The sequence below is a fragment of the Neopsephotus bourkii genome, unplaced genomic scaffold (assembly GCF_033783945.1).
Source record: "Neopsephotus bourkii isolate Nb327-2 ecotype Australia unplaced genomic scaffold, CSIRO-AGI_Nbou_v1 NB_1572, whole genome shotgun sequence".
Classification (NCBI taxonomy): domain Eukaryota; kingdom Metazoa; phylum Chordata; class Aves; order Psittaciformes; family Psittacidae; genus Neopsephotus; species Neopsephotus bourkii.
The window spans coordinates 8,071,105-8,090,683 of NW_026902048.1; the positions used below are offsets into that span (position 1 = coordinate 8,071,105).

Sequence of the window (19,579 nt, forward strand, 5' to 3'; positions counted from 1 at the left end):
AGCTGCCAGTTTAAAGATTGGTTGAAAATCTAAGATAGAAAGAGTATATTTGAATTATGACTTAGACACTGGGAAGCATAACTGGACAGTAAGAATTTATCCTAAAGCTTCTGTGATGTTTGATCATGCTTTTTGGGATCTGTATTGAACATGCTAACCCACGGCACATAGTTGGGGAAGAAATGAGAGAGGAGCGGGTAAAACTTGCCAGTGGAAACTGATGAAACCACATATTTCTGCTTGCTCAGATAATCATATTTCTCCTATGGATCAAGGTTTTTAACAGTGGTTGCTCAAATAAGATGTTTTCCTTCAAAAAGCAGCAGGAAAGCAAAGTCAATTTGCACATGTATTTTCTCAGCTTTTCCCATATTGTCCCTACATATAATAATATTCAGGATCAGTCTGGAGTGTTTGTGGTAGCCAGTCAAAGCCATCCTGTTCCAGGCTTCCAGTTTTTAATTGGGAACACTGGGACTTACCTTATTCAGCCTCAGATAGGGTGAGCAACCCTCGCTTTTCCAGGGAGGTCAGAGGGAATAGGACCAGACCACTCTCCTGTGCGTTGCTTTCTGTTCCTGTCCTTAGGCTTATGGGTATGAGTGTCTTGGTCCTGCTGGAAGGGTTACAAGAGATCTGGATGGAAGGTGGCCGAGGTTTTACCAGGCAGCTGAAGAATCAGAGTGGGAATCCCCATACACTAGTTTGATGTTTGTACATCGTTTTCCCCTTCTTCAAAGCAGTATCTGGATAATGAAGGCAGATTAGCGTGGATCAGAACTCCCATGGGGACATCTATTGAAGCTGCGAATTTATATATTATTTTGTAAAACACTGTAAGCAGTTCTGGTGTTCAGTGATATTTCTGTCTGTGGCTCAGAAATGCCATGAAGGTGTCTCTGAGGGCTGTGGCTATTGTAAGAAATGTAAGGGTGGGGGTAAAAGACAGGATGTCGAGCTTTTCAAAGCACACAGAATATCAGTTTTGCCAATAATATCTGGGTTTGTTTTCCCCCTTTGTCTCTGTCTGTCCCCATTGGTACAAAATTCGTTCTAGTTGCTGATGGTTACTTCATTTTGCTGTGGTTTAATGAATTCATGTAATTAAGTTGCCTTTTTCCCACAGTATCCAAAATATTATCTTGCAGCTAGCATGAAAGAACAAGGATTTTGTGTCATTCCAAAGGCTCATCAGGTTTGCAATCTGTAAACCTGGTTTGGATAAATTGCTCTGAAAGTCAAAGCAGCCCTGAGCGAAATTGATATAGTATTGTAAGTTACATTCCCCTCAAGCCTCTCCTGGGTTTTGAAACTGGAAATGTTCTTTTCAGCCTAATTCTATAGTTGTTCTGAACTCACTGAATGTCATGTGCGTTGTATTTAGGAGAAGAGCTAAGCTTTCCCTCCCTTACTTCTCGACAAGAATCTGTCCATGAAGGCTCTTCAGGCATTTGTGCTGTTTCCAGAACGGATGGGCAACACTTGTAAAAGTCAAGTAAAGCGAGTTGTTTTTTCCTCCGAAGGCAAACAGAGTTAGGTCCCTGAATTCGAGCAAATAGACTAAACCCAAGTTCCTTGAGTACGTTAATTTGAGTTGTTTAAACCTCTTCACTGTCCTTAGGCAATTCTGTTGATACCATTGCACTGGTGTTAGCGGAACACGCTTGCTCCCAAAAGATGGACCAAAGCAGGAGTATTTCTTTCATGAGCACTTGAAAAAATGGTGGGTGGGCAGAAAAGCCAGCCTCAGAATATACCTGGGTTGGGATACGGCTTTGTATGACACGTAGGGTACGGCTTGCCCTCTGTGGTGTCCTGCTTCACTGGGCCATCAGCTGTTTCTCTTCTCCTGCTCCCTGTAAGCGCATTAATTCCCTGGGAGGATTATACCAGGTGGCTCTATTCCCTAGGCAGGTTTATTCAGCTCCTGTGGCATGCTGCCTTCATGAAGTGTAGCATCTGATTTTACTATTTCGGGTATTCTCAGGGTGAAATCATAAGACTTGGCTCTAGGAAAAACTTTTTTATTTTTCTTTCCTAAAATAAAATCTCATCTTATTCAAAGAAGAAAACTTTTAAGTGGCTTGTTCTATCATGCAAATCTTGTCACATGGGGCCTGTTGGAGCTAAGGTGGGTCTCACGCTGTGAATACGGAGTACGGGATCACTGCAGTCTGTAAGCATGAGGGACAATAGAGCATCATAGTGGGGCAGTCACAGCTGGGAAATGCAGAGGGCTTCCGTTGGTCCTTATGGGATGAAGTCAATGTGTTGCTCTGAAGACAGAATGAAGCCTACCACCGTCACCAGTCAGCAATAGTTTTGTGCCATAGGATTACTTTTTAATCTTTGACTATTCTAGGAATTGCACATGCACATTTTGACTAGTAAATTACCTGACTGCTTGTTCTCTGTACACCTTGTACAGTCCCTGCACAAGCTGCAGTTCCCCTCTTTGTAAGTTTTTATTACTGCAGATGTTTCTATGTTTGCCTACGCAATTGCCATTGGTAGAGTGGGGGGGGTGGTTGTTTGCAATTTGTTTGTTTGTGTATTTGTTTGTTTGGATGTTTGGGGGTTTTGCCTGTGTTTGAATGCTTGTTTTACCTGTCGCCGAAACAGCTGGTCCTTTTTCGGAGTTAGGAGTTTGTACATTTTCTTATAGACTTTCCAATGAAAAAAAAAAGATATATTTTCTATTAATTTATTACAATGGCACTAAGACAACTATATTGCAGACATATGAAGCATTTTTACTGGAGTTTAGCATTGTCCAGGTTGTTAAGGAGGTTGGCAATATGTCTTTTCTGATAATCTGCTTTGCACTTGAAAGCTCTCTATGTCCGCAGACCGTGGTAATGCATTGACTGTCTGGGTGATGATGACAAGAGCTCTTGGGACATTGGTTCCAACAGATTGTGGCTTACAACTGAAATAACACGTAGTTGTTTGGAGTACACAATGTTTATCAAAATAAATATTCAGTGCAAATTTCTAATTTTATTTTTGTCTCTTGTCTCTTTTGTGTCTCTCTGTACATTGAAATGGTGTTTGCTTGATGCACACACAGGGCTTAGTACAGCATCTGGAAGATACACAACCTCCTCCTTATTGCAAAAGGCAAAATCCAAGAGCCCAAACCACAACTGTGAGCGCTTGCTGGCCTGTCTGCAGAGATCACAGCACATGGCAGGCCTGCCAGTCACACTTGCAGATCTGAGACAGGGGGAGAGGAAGGGAAGTAGATGGGAGCAGGAAAGGGGATATTGAAGTGGGCAGACATGGGAAAGGGCTGTGTTTGGGGCAGGTGGGGGCTATAGTATATTAAAACAAATCTTGTTCTCCTATTCATAAAAACAAAATCATTAGGGTAAAATGGAATAAATATATATATGGAAATAATAGATAAAACATGTACACAGTTTTTGTAGTGGGCAGCCATTAAAGCTTCTGAGAATCTCACTGCTGAGTCAAGTGTGACTTTGTTTGTTTTCCACCCTGGGATAGTGCCGGCTGGGCAGGCTCCATTACGAAACTTTCTGTAGGCTCCAAAGCTCGAATGGGATTTTTTGGTGGCAGAATCAGCATTTCTGACATCCAAGGATCCGTTTTTTAATCAGGTGTCAAAACAGTAGTTAGCACATTAGAGAAGATAACCCTTCTAGCACCTTCAAGCCAGAAAACCAAAAATGCACCCTGTGTGTGTATTTGTATATAAAGAGGGGGTGTGCGTGTGTGTGTGTGTATGTGTGTGTATATGTACATGTGTGTATGGGAACAGGGGGCTATATGTGTGGAGACTTATGTCTGTATTTGTGCGTATATGTGTGTGTCTATATAATGGGAAGTGTATTTGTATAAGGGGTGTATTTGTGTGTGCGTGTGTATTTGTGTGTGTGTGCATGTGTGTGTAACTGGGGCAATGTGTGTGTGTATTTATGTGAGTGTGTGCCTGTGTATATATATTTATGTATACAAAGGGAGTGTGTGTGTGTGTGTATTTCTGTGTGGATATCTATGTATATACAGCCATTAGAACTAGTTTAACAGCAACTTACACATAAGCATATACAATTCATTACATTACATCAGTCCTAAAATTACTGTGTAATTTTTAGTTATATATGTATATTTAAGTAGAGACCAGATACTTTCCAGCCACTAATATATAAAATACAACGTACATTAAATGTATTAGCATCTGTATGCCCATTTGCTTAATTTGTTAATAAAGATTAAAAGAATAAATTATAGCATTTTAATATGTATCATTTAGATAATTAAAAAGATGATATAAATCATTAAATTGATAACACAACATGACGTCATATATAATATATAGCAGAATGTAACATAACGTAATATAACATAACGTAATCTAATGTAACACTTGGTAACGTGACGTTTCCGCTGCCGCTACGGGCTTGGTCAGCGCCCCGTTGCCTGTCCGTGCGCGCCCTCTAGCGGTGATGTTTCGGTGGTGTGTTTTGGGTTGATTTGTCACTTCTCGCTGCAAAATCGCGTGCGGGCTGGGTCACACCCCGAGAAGAGCCGGAGGGTTTGGCTCTTCTCCTGCCAGCACGGTGGTCACAGGCCCAGCTGAGTGTCACACTCTTGCTTAGGCTCTGCTGAGCAGCCACTGAGGGGTCACAGCACCTGCTCAAAACTGTAAGGGGCAGGGATGCTCCCTCCACTTCCAGAGCTTCGATTCTCCCAAATCTGCTGGACAATGAGGCACAGGTTATGCAGTTCCCTAAAAGAGGTTTTTTTCATGCCACCTTTGCAGAGTTTTGCACCATCTCTTCCACCAGAAGCTGAAGCTGCTGTGATGTGTCCAGGCTCTTGCAGCCCCCAAAGGGCCATTCCAGCAGCCAGGTTGGAGGCTGTTGTGTTACCCCACCTTGTTTCTGACCAAAGAATGGGGGAGGGAGGTGTAGAAACCACTACTGCAGCTACACCCTTCCTTCCTCTTATGTGTTGTCTTCACAAAACACACCCCTACAGAGATCCCTTAGCCATGGAGCTAAATCCAGCATGCACGTTCACTGTATAGCCTTAGAAACAGAAGATGAGGGAGAGCTCTATCATTTTGGAAATAGAATAATTTGCTGTTTATGAGTTTGAGCCTCAGCTGGAGTCCATATTTCAGCAGTCAGGACACAGTAAGGGGTTCATGATGAGGAAGCAGTGACAACACTCAATGGGAAATCATTCTGGGAAAAAGCCCCTTGCAAACAAGTATTTCTGCTCCTTTGGCAGTGCTGTAATGTGAGATCATGATGAAATTCCCAGCACAACAGTAACCTCATCTCCTCTTCTATAGTCTTAGTGCTGAGTGAATACTACTAGGTAATGTTTCTTAAAGCACAGATGCCTCACCTAAAACCCACAGGTCTGTCACTTGATAGTGACACCACAGGAAATTAATGCAGCTGGTCTGACTTTAATTTCTGCTTTCCTGCAGTATCCATCTCCAGTATCCAGCTGGTACTGACTGCTCTGTCATTCGGATATCTCTTGAGAATGGCCTTCCCTGTTACACAGCTATAGTTGATTTTCTCATCCCAGGAACCGAGACTGTCCTGGCTTATCACTACTGACAGGAATAATAATGTGGCAGAAATATATTTCAGGCCTTATGTGGTCTATTTGAAGATTGAGCAATATGGCTTAAATGGTGCCGCTGCCTAGGAACAAGGGTTGGGGAGGGTAAGATAGAAAATGGCCTTTCCCTGGTTAGGTTACACAGCTCTTGAGATCACAACAAAAACCTGTCTCCCACATTAAATGAAAGTTAGTTAGTTTTTCAAAATCTTCTGCTCAACTAAATGCCAAACCTCTTACTTACATGCTTGTGCTTCCATTAAGCTCCCTGGCAAGCCCATTCTGTTATAACTGCAATTAGCTAAAGCCCACATAGTTACTAAGTTTTTTTATGGCACCAGAAAGACAACAACAGATGACTGTCAAGGGCTGAGAAGACACAGGGTATGGCTGTGGATACAATTGGCAGGATGAATTATAAAATAGTAATACAAAAATCTTGTGTGATTCAATCTGAAGTACGCACTATTTTGGATTGGATTTCAGTTTAGGTGAGGGGATGAAAACAGATTTATGTTTTACAAAAGAAGTTGAATGAAATACAACTGTACGGAGGACAAGTTAGTTAAAAAACCAAACATGCAGGATGTTTTGTAGCCATGGATCTGGGAAACGATAAGCAATGCTCACATGAGTATACCTATTAAACCTTTATGTTATTTATTTGACTCAGCAAGTAAGTGCTGTATATTTGTTTTTCAATACATCCTTGCAATACAATTGTTCATGTATAACTCACTCACCCACTGTTTCTCATTACAAAGAAGGCTCTATGTAAGTTACACCAAGATCCAGGTTACTTCATGGGGCTGTTCAGTGAACAGCTGCTTCTCATTACTAGCGAACAGCCTTGCACCTTGCAAGCAAAGGCTGAGCTCTTGCTATTCACCCCTTTCTAAAGCTCTTGGAGGCCAATGGACATGTAACACCACCATCAGTGACAGCACCTGAACTATTTAAATATTAACGAGTCAATGAGTGCTCAATGCTCTGGTCTGTGGGCTCCGCAGAACTAGTGAGCGTGGCACCAGCTCAGTAAACCAGTCTATTTTCAGACACTGCCGACAGTTACCTTTAAAAGCAGTAGATATTATAGGCAGGAAAGATGGGCCCACAGTTCTATTTGGCATGATAATTCTGGGGTAAGAAAGAAGAAACCTTCTGCTTCTGAGAAGTAAGTGTCAAAAAGTAACACAGTCTGTCCCCATTTTATTCAATGTTCAGGCCAAGGACGTTGCCAATGGGATTACTATTACATCCTCAGCAGGCACCAAGACACATGAGCGTTAGAAACTCTAACACAGGTCACCTCTGTGCTGCTGCTTCAGAGCCAGGACACAAGGAAGCAGCCAAACAGGATGAATTATATTCACAACACGGGAATACTCTGCCATCACATAGTGAGTGGTGCAAGAGATCGGTGGGTGAGCAGGGGCCTGTAGAACAAGGACAATCCTCTTTCTAACATGCTGCATAGCAAGACTGTGTGCTGAAGGAGCATGTATTTATTTGCTGGCCTTTGCCAGTAACACTGGGAAGAGGCTCAAGCTCCTTTAATTGTTCCATATCTCCCTCTCAAAACACAAATGTCTCTGTAATAAATAGAAAAAAAATACAGACCTGTTTTTTTTTTTTTTTTAGAAATCATTTATTACAATTGTCACTGTTAATTCAAATGATAGGTAACGGATCTGTTGGTTTTGCTGTTACACAAATCCATTGATACAATGCCACTGATTAATTGATAACTGAACGCAGCTGGCACTGGAAACAGTGAAAATCCCAGTCTATTAAGTAGCATAACGGAGGAAAGAAACAAAGCATTTATCAGCCAGCTTTGTATAAAGGCTGGTGTGCTGCATAATGTTTGATTATATGTGAGCTTTAAATATCAATTGAAAGCTACACTGCACAGAGCTCTTTTGCTGGAGATCAATGGTGTGTCCAGCCCCCTTCACACTGCGTGACTTCTCTACTGGAGGAGGAACCCCACCACCATCAGAGAACGCAAGGGGAATGTTTTTCTTTCATGAATACAAACAGCTCTAACCTTCCTGGCAGTTTGGTATTCCCTGGATTCAGTGGGGATTGTCCCTGTTAAAAATGGCACAGTATGACTGATGGGACATAGTGATATGCAAAAATAGTTTATTTATAAAAAGAAATAGCAAATAAAAGTCTATCACCAGACATAGTAGGCTGGCAATCTTAAGAACGAGAAACATGAGAGTAGCAATGAAACAGGCAGTTGTAAAACCAGGAACATCCCATTATAAAGGCACAGGATCTTTGAATTTCTATAAACGTCCAATGCAATTAAAAAAACAACTCTGGAAAAGGCAATCGCCATTACTCTTGCACAGAAAAGGAAATGAGCCAGAGATAAAGACTGGAAATAATTTCTAAGCCTCAGTAAAAGCCCTACAAGAACAGTGGCCAAAACTCAGACAGAAGTTCCCTATCTTAAAATGTTATTTTAAGGTATGATTTCATTTTCATGATGCATTGAAAGAGTTCAGAAGCAGTGACAGGAGCATAGAGTCTTTTCAAAGTCAAGGCAGACCCAACTGTTCAGAGAATAGAAATGCTTTAACCACTCACATAAAGGTCAGAAATTGTGTAGTGTGTGTGTCCTAATAAAGTTTAAAAACTGGGTAATAATTGGTAATAAATGCAGCAACAAAGCTGAAGACAAACTAAAAGAAGCCACAAAATGGTACCCACAAACTGACCTGCTAGCAAGTGATGGATACGGAGCGAGACCATGCAGCAAATATGAGGTAAGACTGGTAACAGGTGTGGTATTACAGGGAACTTGATTGCACCTTCACAGGTAAATCTTAGCAAATAAGCACAGGTAAATCTTAGCACACATACAAAGTAATGATGGCACTTGCAATTCTCATTCTTTTAAATCATGATGAATACTCTTTACATTGCCTAATTAGGGAGATTTAGTAGTTAGTGAGGATGCTTAGTTGTAAATTCAACTGCCAACATAGAATCATAGGAACATTCATTCCTTTACTGCACATGGTGCTCCTCTTGGGTCTTCTGGGCCGCACTCCCACTTTAAATGCCCCATTTCCTACTTATTTGGTCAATAAAATTAAGCTCTTGAGAACAGGGGACGGACTTGTATTCTTTGAGGTAGGAATTTAAATTTTGATAAGGCATACGCTATACATCCATCGTAAAAAAGCCAAACAAGAACAACAAAAACCAACAAAATACAACCCACATCATCTTTGTTCTGCTATTTTATTACATCAAAAAGCTGATTGTCCATTGGAAATTCCTCACAAAGTGCAATCACATCTTGTGTAGTACCATTGCCAAACTGCTTTTTTCTGAGGACTGCTGGGTTAAAAATGGAACAGTAACTTAGAAAACTTAAGTTATGGCACTAGAACAGAGAAACCACTGAGCTGAGTGGAGAAAGACAGCAGGCACTTACTCAGCTGTCACGAAAGCAGATTATTTCCCATATACCTCTGTTTAATACTGAAAAAAAAAAAATAGGGAAAGCTATAATCACCACCCTCCCTGGTGAAATTAGCTTTAAAGGCAGTATCTGAACATGTATCTCTATGTATAGCCAAAAATCTGTTACTGGAAGTCTGATGAGACGCTTAATGCAGAATTCAACATCTGCTGGGGCACCTACAAAACATTAATGAATGACCTTAAGTAGCTTTATGAAGTTATTTATTTTTATACATACATATATAAAAGTGATATTATGTTCAGATCTCTCAAATCGTTACCAGCTAACATCTGCTAATGTAACACTGTATGAGGACAAGTTCTAGGGGCTCAAAGGCCTTTCAGTTCCAAAAGGGAACGTAAGTTGTTTTGGAGAAGTTATGAAGTGCAATACCAGAGAAAGACTGGCTGGGTGAAGCTCCTGCCAGGTTCACATTACACTTAATAGTTAAATATGCTATTTGTTGAGTGTAAAGAATGAAAAAGGGAGAAAAATGGAAGACAAAAAAAAAAAAAAAGCGGCTACTTGAAGGCCACACTTTGTGTTTTGTATCAAAACGCAACTCTCAAGTCACTACTCCTATTAAAAAAATAATGAAAAATACCCCCAAAACCAAAACACACTTTAAAATTTAAACTGAACTGCATGCACAAAACACAGCTGCATTTGGGATAGGCAACTTCACAATTCAGAACAGCCAATCAAAAAACCCAGTCAATTGGCTGGCTGAATTTCAATGAAATTACCTCCCTCCTTTTAACCATGTAGGGAAAGGGCTCCAACCTACTGTAAATGTGGATTTACGGATGACTAAAACAAGTATCTTTCTCAAAAGCTGGTCTTATAGCTATATAGTGTAGTAAATTTTTTCTCCTCCTTGGCTGAGTTGCCTTCGCATGTTGGTTTACACTGCTTCATTGTTTAGCTCAGGAAGAACTCACTTTGACTAAAAAATCAGGGTTATATTTCCTAAGATTAGGAAAATTACAGAAACTTCATTTCCACGTTTCTGATCATGATCTGAATTGTCACCTCTATACCACAGATTTAAGTTGTAAAAAGAAAACCACCCATTAATATTTTGTATTTATTGTTTCATCTGACCTTTGTTCATCTCTAAAGGTGAGAAGCAACATTCCGTAAAAAAGGGCAGGTGCAAACCAAGAACACTTGACAAAATGATAAATGAGTAATGAACAAGAAATGGACTGCACATCCTGATGCAATGCAATATCCAAGCATCTACTGAGACTCTTCTCAACTCCATTACGTGTTTGGATTAGTAGCACAATTTAAAAGTAATACAGTTAATCCTGAAGAAATACATTATTTCATTTTCTATTCAAACAGGCACAGACCTGTTTAACGAAGTGTGGCCAGAAAGGTTTCTTTAATCCTAAACTCATACAAATATAATTAAAATTAAATAAACCCAATCACCTGGAACCTTCATCAACATCATTTAGCCCTTATATAGAGAAACCAAAGATGAATTTGTGTCTTTCCCGAATACCTAACTCAATGCATTAATTATTTAAAAGGCTTTACTACTCAGTGAAACAGTAAGTTTAGTCACATCTTTTATTTTAGGACAAGTACTCAACAGATCAGTTTCCCACTTTTGCTACTGAAGTATTCCATGAGATTAACCATTATGGTTCAGTTAGGACCTTTTATCCAAACCATCTGGATTTTAGCACCTTAAATAAAGAGTCAAAGTAACATCTTAGTAGTGTTGAATGAAGACAGACAATACTCTGCTCATCCTCTGGAAAATGATGTGGACCACACATACAAGGTACATTTAGTCCCTAATAAGCAGTAAGGCAGAAGGGCAACAATTCTAAGTAATGAATTCAACAGATTACAATCTGAATAATAAAAAAACATTCCCAATTATACAAAGTATGAGTATGTCAAGGAGAAATTGTATTCGATCCCATACATCAAACCTCAGAGCATTTAAATCAATGGTTTTTTTTCTCCACAATCAACCATGTCAGTCGGCAATCTGTACCCAAACAAAAAATAATAATCTGGTTATTAAACATCAGGAAGGGATATGTCTAACTCAAAGTTGAGCTCTGCACAGCACCTAGTGCTTTTTCAAAGATTTAAGCAAACCCTTAAACGAATAAACCAAATTAATTTCCCAGTTAAAATCTACTGTCTAGATAATAGGGCATACATAACATCTGCTTCCAGAGGCACAGTTCTTTGGCAGCAGCAGCAACCTGAACGCCATGAATCTGACCTTCCTTTCGCCATGACACTGCTCATGAAGGTGCTGTAATTTCATTAACAGCCCAGCATCACTTTGAACAGTACAGAATCTCTTTTCTGCACTGATTTGGAGTGAATTAGCTGAGTTATCTGCCTAGCTTCTATCCTTCTAAGCATTTCCATGGATTTCTTGGGACAAACAGAAGAGGTTTTGTTTATTTTAAAGAAACAGGCAGCCTAAACAGACATGTCCTAAACCCCGTAATTTCATGCATCTTTGGCCAGTGTACCACTATTCTTTGTACTTTTATGCAGTTTTGCAACTGACTCTAGCAAACTGACTTCCAAGAGAATCTATTAGTACTGCATTCTGCTGTCCATCAGCAGTTACAAATCAATGACCAACTTGAACAGCCAAGATGTATGTAGATACTAAAGATGAGTATCAATGTATTATGAGACTCTTTAATTTTCCACCTAATTTAAATTTGCAATGTTAGACACACAGATTTGTATGTTAATTTTAACACAAAAGCATACAAAATTACAAACTAAAGTATTAAACATTACCTATCCTGCAACTAAATAAATGGCCAACATTAGTAAGTAAACTGGTGAATTCCAACATAAAAGTCTTTTAACCTCAGTAACCTCTGCTTCCTTTCTTCCCCCCAGTAAACCCAGGAATTGCATGGAAATTTAGTTTCCATTCAAGGAACAGTATTCAGTCTGGTTAACACATCCATCATAGATCCTCCCTCTGCTTGGTTGCTCGGTTGTCCTCTTTGACGCTGTTAGATTTCTTGTCTGCGTCTTTTTTCTTCTTTGCTTTTTCAGGTTTTGTTTTGTTTTTCATTTTCTCATTTTCTTCTCCTCCTTTGCCAGGATAAACCTGACCTTCCAGAGTAACATCCGCACACCTTTCTTGACTTATCAGGAAGTCTTTGATCTCCCAAGCGTACCCACCATCACGCAGCATAAAGATGGCACGATTTGAGCCAACAATAAACCTGGAGGAAAGATACAATTTCTGTTAGCTCTGTGCTTTTCAAGCAGTACATCTTGCTTAATTCAGAGCACCTCCATGACTGAGGCATGAGCATGCAAGAGCAAGGATCGTAGAATCATAGAAAGGCTAGAGTTGGAACGACGTTAAGGTCATCTAGTTCCAGCCCCCCTGCCATGGGAAGGGATGCCTTATGATTGAACATGTTGCCTAAGGTTCTGTCCATCCTGGCCTTGAACAATCCCAGAGATGGAGCTGATCTTGTTGCCTGGGGAGGAGGACAAGAGAACCATTTTCTAGCATATGTAAGAATAACATGTATTGAGTTTGCAAATAACCAAGGAGGAGCAAGAATACAAAGACAACTTAGGAATTAATTTAGCACTATGTAAAACCCACTAATGGGCATTATATTTGCTTTATACACTTACTATAACCCTTTCCAGCCTCAGTACAAGAGACACAATCTTCCTGTGTTTCAAACTGATCCTCTCTCTTTCAGAAACACATTTTTTAGCAAGGGGAACAAAAAGCCTTCTGTGGCGACAAGTCTTCCAAGTGTGATGTTTTCCATCAAGCACATAAAGGCAAACTACTGCAACTAAAACTGATAAATAGCTGAAACGTAATGAGATGAAAACAAATGAGGCTATATATACATCATTTGTAAGTGTTAAAAAGATTTGTGCACCATGCCAGAATTTTTATAGCATGGCTTATAGCAAATTGGCATAGAAACTGATACAGAAATAGTGACAGATGATTGAGCTGGGGAAGGGCACAGCATGAACAGTTGAAAAGATTCTCAGGAGGAAAGAAACAAGGCTTCTGTAAAAAGATAAACTTCATCCTTGTGTATAACAGCTTACCTCTGCACATCATAGTTTGCATTGAAGAGACTGCTCTGCCACAAGCTAGTGATTTCTTCTGTCTCCTTTTCTGTGGGATTTCCTGACACTGTGACAAACATCATCAAAGTCTTCCCCTTCTTCGTCAGCTTCAGGATACTTTCAGGCTTGCCTGGATCAATTTTTGAGAAATCTATTGGTGCTGGAGGCCTCTTGTGTTCAGGAAGATCTCCTTCTTCAATGTCATCATCTTTCTGTTTTGAAAAGGAAAAGGAGGCATTAAACTCAACTGTTCCACAAAGCTGTTCTGTTTTGAAATTTCCCACTTTGATGAAGTATTTTTTAGCTTGATAACGGAGATTCTCAAACCAAAACAAATAGTGAGTTTTGTTTCAGGATACTTCATCAAGAGTATTCTTCTGTTTATAACCCTCCCCTCAACACATTTTCATTCTGACAGCTAGACTCTCCTTTTACCATATACTGAGAAATAGTTCAGCCTCAAGGTTAATTCAGTACAACTCCACACAGGTACTTCAGACACACACAGAAAAGTGCTCACCTGCACATTGCTTTCAGAGGTCAAAACTCACCTCTAGGACTCATTTGATCACTTGAAAATTCAATTTTCCTGACTTTGCCTCTTTACCAAATAACATCCACAAAAATTCAGAATTTCAAGGCTCATGCCACAGGAAAACTTACATTAAAGGCTTCATGACTTTTCTAATGCACAGCTGCAGCTCACAGTCTGACAACATAATCACCAGGAGTAAATTACTTCTAGAATAAAGAAAAAAACTCTTGATGCCTCTGCTGAGGTTGACAGGCATTTAAATATTTGGAAAGGCAGAATTCAAACTGCTGCCCCTTAAAACAGCTCATGAGAGAGAGGAGTGAATAGAGTGACAGCTTACATTCAGCCAGAGCTTGATTTCTTCAACAGTATTCGTATCATATTAAAAAATTAATACAAAAATACAACATAAAACCCCAGAAGTCCTATACTGGCATCCACCCAAGCACTAGTAAATCAGTAGGAATTAAGGCAGACATTTCAGGTGTTGTTTTGACTTCCAAGTATTTTGTGAAAATATGCAGCACTCCATCAGGGGCATGAACTGTAGCAGCATCTAAAGATAACTCCCTTCAGAAGCCAAGCTTTATTTTTTAGGTCTAAGTATGCACTAACTTCTCATCCCTGCACATGCCTATATGCAAACTCAACATCGCCCTTTGACAACATCCCCCTACACTAAGCATCCCATACCCTTTAAAGGTAAGGTTCCATGCAAGCGACCTCTATTCCCACCTCAATTACGTAGTTCGCTGTCTTTCTGACAAAGGAGTTTAGAAAACAGCACAGAATAGAAGCTGTAGAAGCCTTAGATTTTATCCTGTCTTTCCTTACTAACTACATTTGCTTTGATTTTGCAAGGACACTTTCAAATAGTTCGCATCCCTTTGAAAACTCCTTATTAAGTGAACTGAGAGCAAAGGAGAGCCCCAGGGAAGTCCCACAGCCCTCGCTAAGGGGGAACGATACTAATCTTGGAGGAAGCTGGAAAATGCTCATATTGGTAAAGCACAGTGAAAATACAAAAACTTATATAAGCCAATGAAAAACGTTCTTCAGAAGTAAAAGCAAAACAGTCCTAATTTTAGAACAGTTTGCCTAGTGCAAAACCAGCTTATTTCAGTTTTGAAAGGGAAAGGCAGAAATGTTTCCATATAGTCCTTATGCAATACAGAAACTGACTTTGAATTTAGTGACAGCACAACCTAACATATTAACCTATTTTTCCCTTAACTATTCAGCTAAATGCTTGTAAAGCTGTACTGTTGCAGTTTGAATAGAAATATCAGAAAAAGCAGTCAAAAGCTCCCCTATACCACAATTCTCCTCCTGATCCTGTACAAACTATCGTGCAGTTTTGTATCTATATCTATTAAGCAAAAGACCGGAGAAAAGTATAAGCTTTTGCTTTGAAATGTCTAGCAGATTCATTCCTTGAAGCTGTAACATGAGGCTTCAGAGGGAAAGCATTACACAATACAGTAATAACTATGTATTTTCTATGTATTCCTTCTTTTTCTCCTCCCCTCTGCTCCCATTCTCACACATTTCTCATCAATGCCCTTAATTTTTATTTTAAAAACTATTAGCAACATATGTCACCTAATTCCTTGGCCTATTCAACAAGCTCAGCTCACAGTCAAGCCCAAGAAATCCTGAGCTTACAACAATTATGAACTACTTAAAGAACAGGACATTTCAGTAACAGAATGACCACATTCTCAGTTCTGCTTCCAGCTCCTCTGGACCCAAGGTTGCTGGAGAGTCCCTTTCCATGAGGGAAATCCCTAGGCAGTTTGCTTCAAGCTCTAGTTATGCAACTGATCTAATGAAGAAACCTCAGTTCCCCATCCTCATTTTCTGCCAGATCACTCCCCTGGTTCATCCGGCATCCACGCACATGGTTGCACCAGCACAGGGCAAGTGGCAGCACAAGAGCCTGCACAGAGGTGGCTGCTTGTTCCAGGAAGGCTGCTGGAGCCATGGCCTCAGCCTCACCAGGCGTGTGGCTGAACCCAAGGATGTAACAGCCACCATCCTCCAGTGCTTTTGACTAATCGCCAGAGAAATAAAAAGCGTTAGGCGTCATCTCAGTTGTGATGAATGACACTTGATTCTGTACAGATCTGGGCCCTGTGCCCCTTGCTCCAGAGCATAATTCCTGCTCTTATCCAAATTCATAATGGCCCCTTTGTTTCTCATCCCACCCCATCAAATCCACTCATGCTTTTCTTCTCCTCTATCCTCCAGCCACCACCCCCTTAAGTCTTTTCATGTTCTTTTTATGAGTCCTGACTACCACCAGGCAAAATGCCATACAGCTGACCATCCCAAAGACCCAACAACTGCTCATTGTTGAGCCACTGCTTCAGTAACTTTTTTCTTCCAGAGCTGTGACTGGCTACTAATTCACTCAGTGGCAATGCCAGCCCAAGCACCAAAGTCCCCAGATGTTCAGCCACATCTGCATGCAATGTAGCTACAAGCATTTGTGCAGCACATGGTGAAATGGATCAGGGACCTGCTCCAGAGGAAAAACCCTGAACAGCCTCCTGCTTGCCACATGGCTGGAACAGAGTACACGGCCAGAGTCATGACAGCATTAACTTGAGTCTCCCTTTCATCCAGGCATCCAATTCAGAGATGTTAATCTTCTAAGATTTTCCCTGAAATGCCAAACTTCACTGAAGTTGGCCAATATCATCATTTAAGCTTTTGATTTTTTTACCATCTGGGACCACCTGGTCCTTGTCTGATACCACCTATGGAAAGGTGAATTTCGAGATTTTATATAATTTTATTTAGAATTTTAACTCAGTTTTCCAAGAATCTCTCTTCATAAAGGGAGATACACAGTAATAGTCCCTGGGATGAACATGTCCATAATCTGCCAACTAGGCCCAAAGCAGACATCCTTACATCTCACAAAAGTTACTTTATTACACATACAAAATGTATTTCTCCACCTTGACTTACAGCTGTAGATGGTGTCACAAGAGACTGAAGCTTTTACTCCATTATTTCCCTAGGGACTTGTGCAAAACATTCTGGGGAACAGCCCCATGGGAAAGAGTAGAAGACACTGATGAGTGCTCTGGGATTTATCAGAACATGATGGAATAGAAAAATAGTGAAAAGAACCGAACAGTGTCATGACAACCACACAGAGGAATGATGGGGAAATGTCAAAAGGAAGTTAAGGCAGCAGGGTGATAGGGACAAAGGGAGGCAACAGAGCTAGAATTAGAAGTCATTACCATGATGAGTGGCAAGGAAGGAAAACACCAACCATGTACCTACTCTGGAAACCTGAAATAAGCATTTCTCCTGCTATCCACACTTTGGTCACAAAACATGACCAAAGAATGGATAGCAAGGCCCTTAATACACCAACACAGCAGATACTCAAACCAGGCTGTGGCACACATGGTCACCGTGTGCTCCAGAGGGTAGGGGCAGCAGGGCAGGCTGCGGGGGCACGGCAGCTCCCCAGAAGCCGTCTCTGTGCCTGTTCGCCCCGATGTTGTAACCTCCCTACATAGGAAGCCCTCAGCGGAAGGGACCGGCTTCCCGCCACCCCAACGCCACCAGGCCCAGGATCCCCCCACCCGCTCCATACCAAGGCCGCAGCCAGGCTCTGGGAAGGGCGGCCGAGACGCGGGCACCAAACCTCCCGCCTTGCCCCGAGCCGGGAGAGAGGCCCCTGTCCCCCTCGCCCCCCGCGCCGGCCACAGCCGCGGGGTCCCCACTGCATACCCCCGGCCCCGCACCTCCCACTGCTCCAGCAGCCGAGCCATGTCCGCGTCGTTGTAGTCCCGAATGTCCTTCTTCTTGGCCGGCCCTGCCCGCTGCTTCCCCTCCGAGTCGCCGGCAGCCGCGCACAGCCACAGCGCGAGGCCCAACACAGCCCAGCCAGCAGCAGCCGCCGCCATGTTTCCCCCAAACCTCGCAGCCGCCGTGGGAAGGCGGCCGCGGCTGCCTTAAAGGGGCGGGGGCAGCGGCAGCTCGGGCCGCGGGGAGGAGGAGGAGTTGGAAGGGGCGAAAGGGCAGCGGGGGAGGAGGCGTGGGCAAGGCCGGTGCTCCCTGTCACATGCCCGAGAGCTGGGGGCGAGGGGGGACGGGACGGAAGGGATGGGGAACACCGCCCTGCTCCTCCTCGTGCTGCTCCCCGCGATGCCGCAGCCTGGGCACAATGGGCCGTTTGAGGAGTCGGGGTCGCGCTGGGTGTAGGCCCCGCAGACCTTGTCCTAGACGGCTGTTAAAGGTGGACATTGTAGGGTGGTTTTAAATAACCCCGTATATGGACCAGCTCCTGGAATATGAACTATGTGATGTCCTGTTGCTTTTTTAAAGCAGGACTATAGGTATCTGTGTTTGCTGTGAGATAAAAACTGGGCTCATAGGAGCATCTTCTCATTTTAACTACTAAGGTTCTTAAAAGAAGGCATTTAAAAATGAAGCTGTTCATTACTACAACTCCAGAACATCTGGACACTACAAAAAATTAAGTTATAGCTTTGTCTTTGTACAGATTACGTTTCCATTTTCCAAACCAAACAACACAGGCTGGTGCCTGCATGGCCTTATTTCACTCTTCAGTCTTTATTATTTGCCCGCTCATGGAAGCTGTTTTAATTATAAATAGCGCCATCTTCTCTTTTGTCTTTTAGACTTCGACTGCCAAGAAGTTTGAACTTGGGAATTTAAGGAAGTGCCACGGTAACTGCATCCTGGTAGATAACTAGCTGTGGTCAGGCTCATAAGTGAGCAGGGTGCTTTTCTGTTCAAGTGGAACCTTTGGAAGGAAAGCAGGTTCAGAGCACAGCATAGAGTAAGCACTTCAACCCCAGTTGTGTTGCTGTGCATAGTCCTATGATTCACCAGAACCTTAGAGGCACAGCATACAAATGCAGACCAGAAGCAGTCAGTGGGCAGGGGTGTGGGTTTGGGAAGCTTTCTGAAGCCTGAACTAACTTCAAACAGTAAAGACACTGACATAGCTTGTGAGTGTTAGGGTGACATGCTACATGAAGCAGCAGGTTGCCAAACTCACATGTAGCATGGGAAACAGCAGAGGAGGATGTGGGATCCACAATTTCAGCACTCTCATAAACAACCCGTCTGGCCTGCAGCCTCCAGGGTTATCGCTTGATACCATTTCAGGCACTGCCAGTGTGCCTGAGAAACAGGAAGCAGTTAGCCCATAGCTATTCATGGGGCTTGTTACATGCACAGTAACTGAAACAGGGGTTTAGTTAAGTATTTTTCACAAAGCTGTCCAGAAAGTCACTAATGAGCACATCTGCTCAGTGATTTCTCATTAAATGTAATGAACATCAGATATACTATATCACATTGCCCTGGTTAATGAGGTTTTACTAAAATACATTTCTGGTAACTTCTGTTATTACTGGAACATGCATACAGTCACTGGAAAAAAAAGACAAAAGATTCAATTTTGGAAAGCTGGACTTACAGTATAAAATATTTTCACTGAGTTTCTACTGGGAAATACTTTCTTCCATCCTGTTTTCTCTTATTAGAACAAACCAAGTCAAGGTTGACTTTAATATCTGGTGCTACTTTCAGATGTGGATCTCAAAAGTAATCCAATTCCCACTGGTAAATGAGCAGGTTGTTCACTATATCCAGCACTGCACTGAACAATGCTATACATTTCCTTGCCATGTATAGAAAAGCTTTAATTTAAAAGGTAGATATTTTTCATGCTTGGCTGTAACCTTGCAACTGTCTTTGTTCAGGCAGAATTCTGTGTCCAGGAAGAAGCTGTTCAATGCCTGTTCTTTGCGTATCAGCTGTAGGACAAACATCTA

At 41.7% G+C, this 19,579-nt stretch overlaps 1 protein-coding gene across 1 annotated transcript; it reads right to left on the bottom strand.

Moving 5' to 3' along the window:
• Positions 1–10,164: 10,164 nt before the first annotated feature.
• MESD (mesoderm development LRP chaperone) lies at positions 10,165–17,816 on the bottom strand. Its single transcript, XM_061371392.1, has 3 exons — positions 17,516–17,816; positions 13,190–13,422; positions 10,165–12,324 (listed from the first exon to the last, which is right to left on the bottom strand). Exons 1-3 carry the CDS (start codon positions 17,675–17,677, stop codon positions 12,060–12,062), a joined length of 660 nt encoding a protein of 219 aa, XP_061227376.1. The 5' UTR covers positions 17,678–17,816; the 3' UTR covers positions 10,165–12,059.
• Between the last annotated feature and the right edge of the window lie 1,763 nt (positions 17,817–19,579).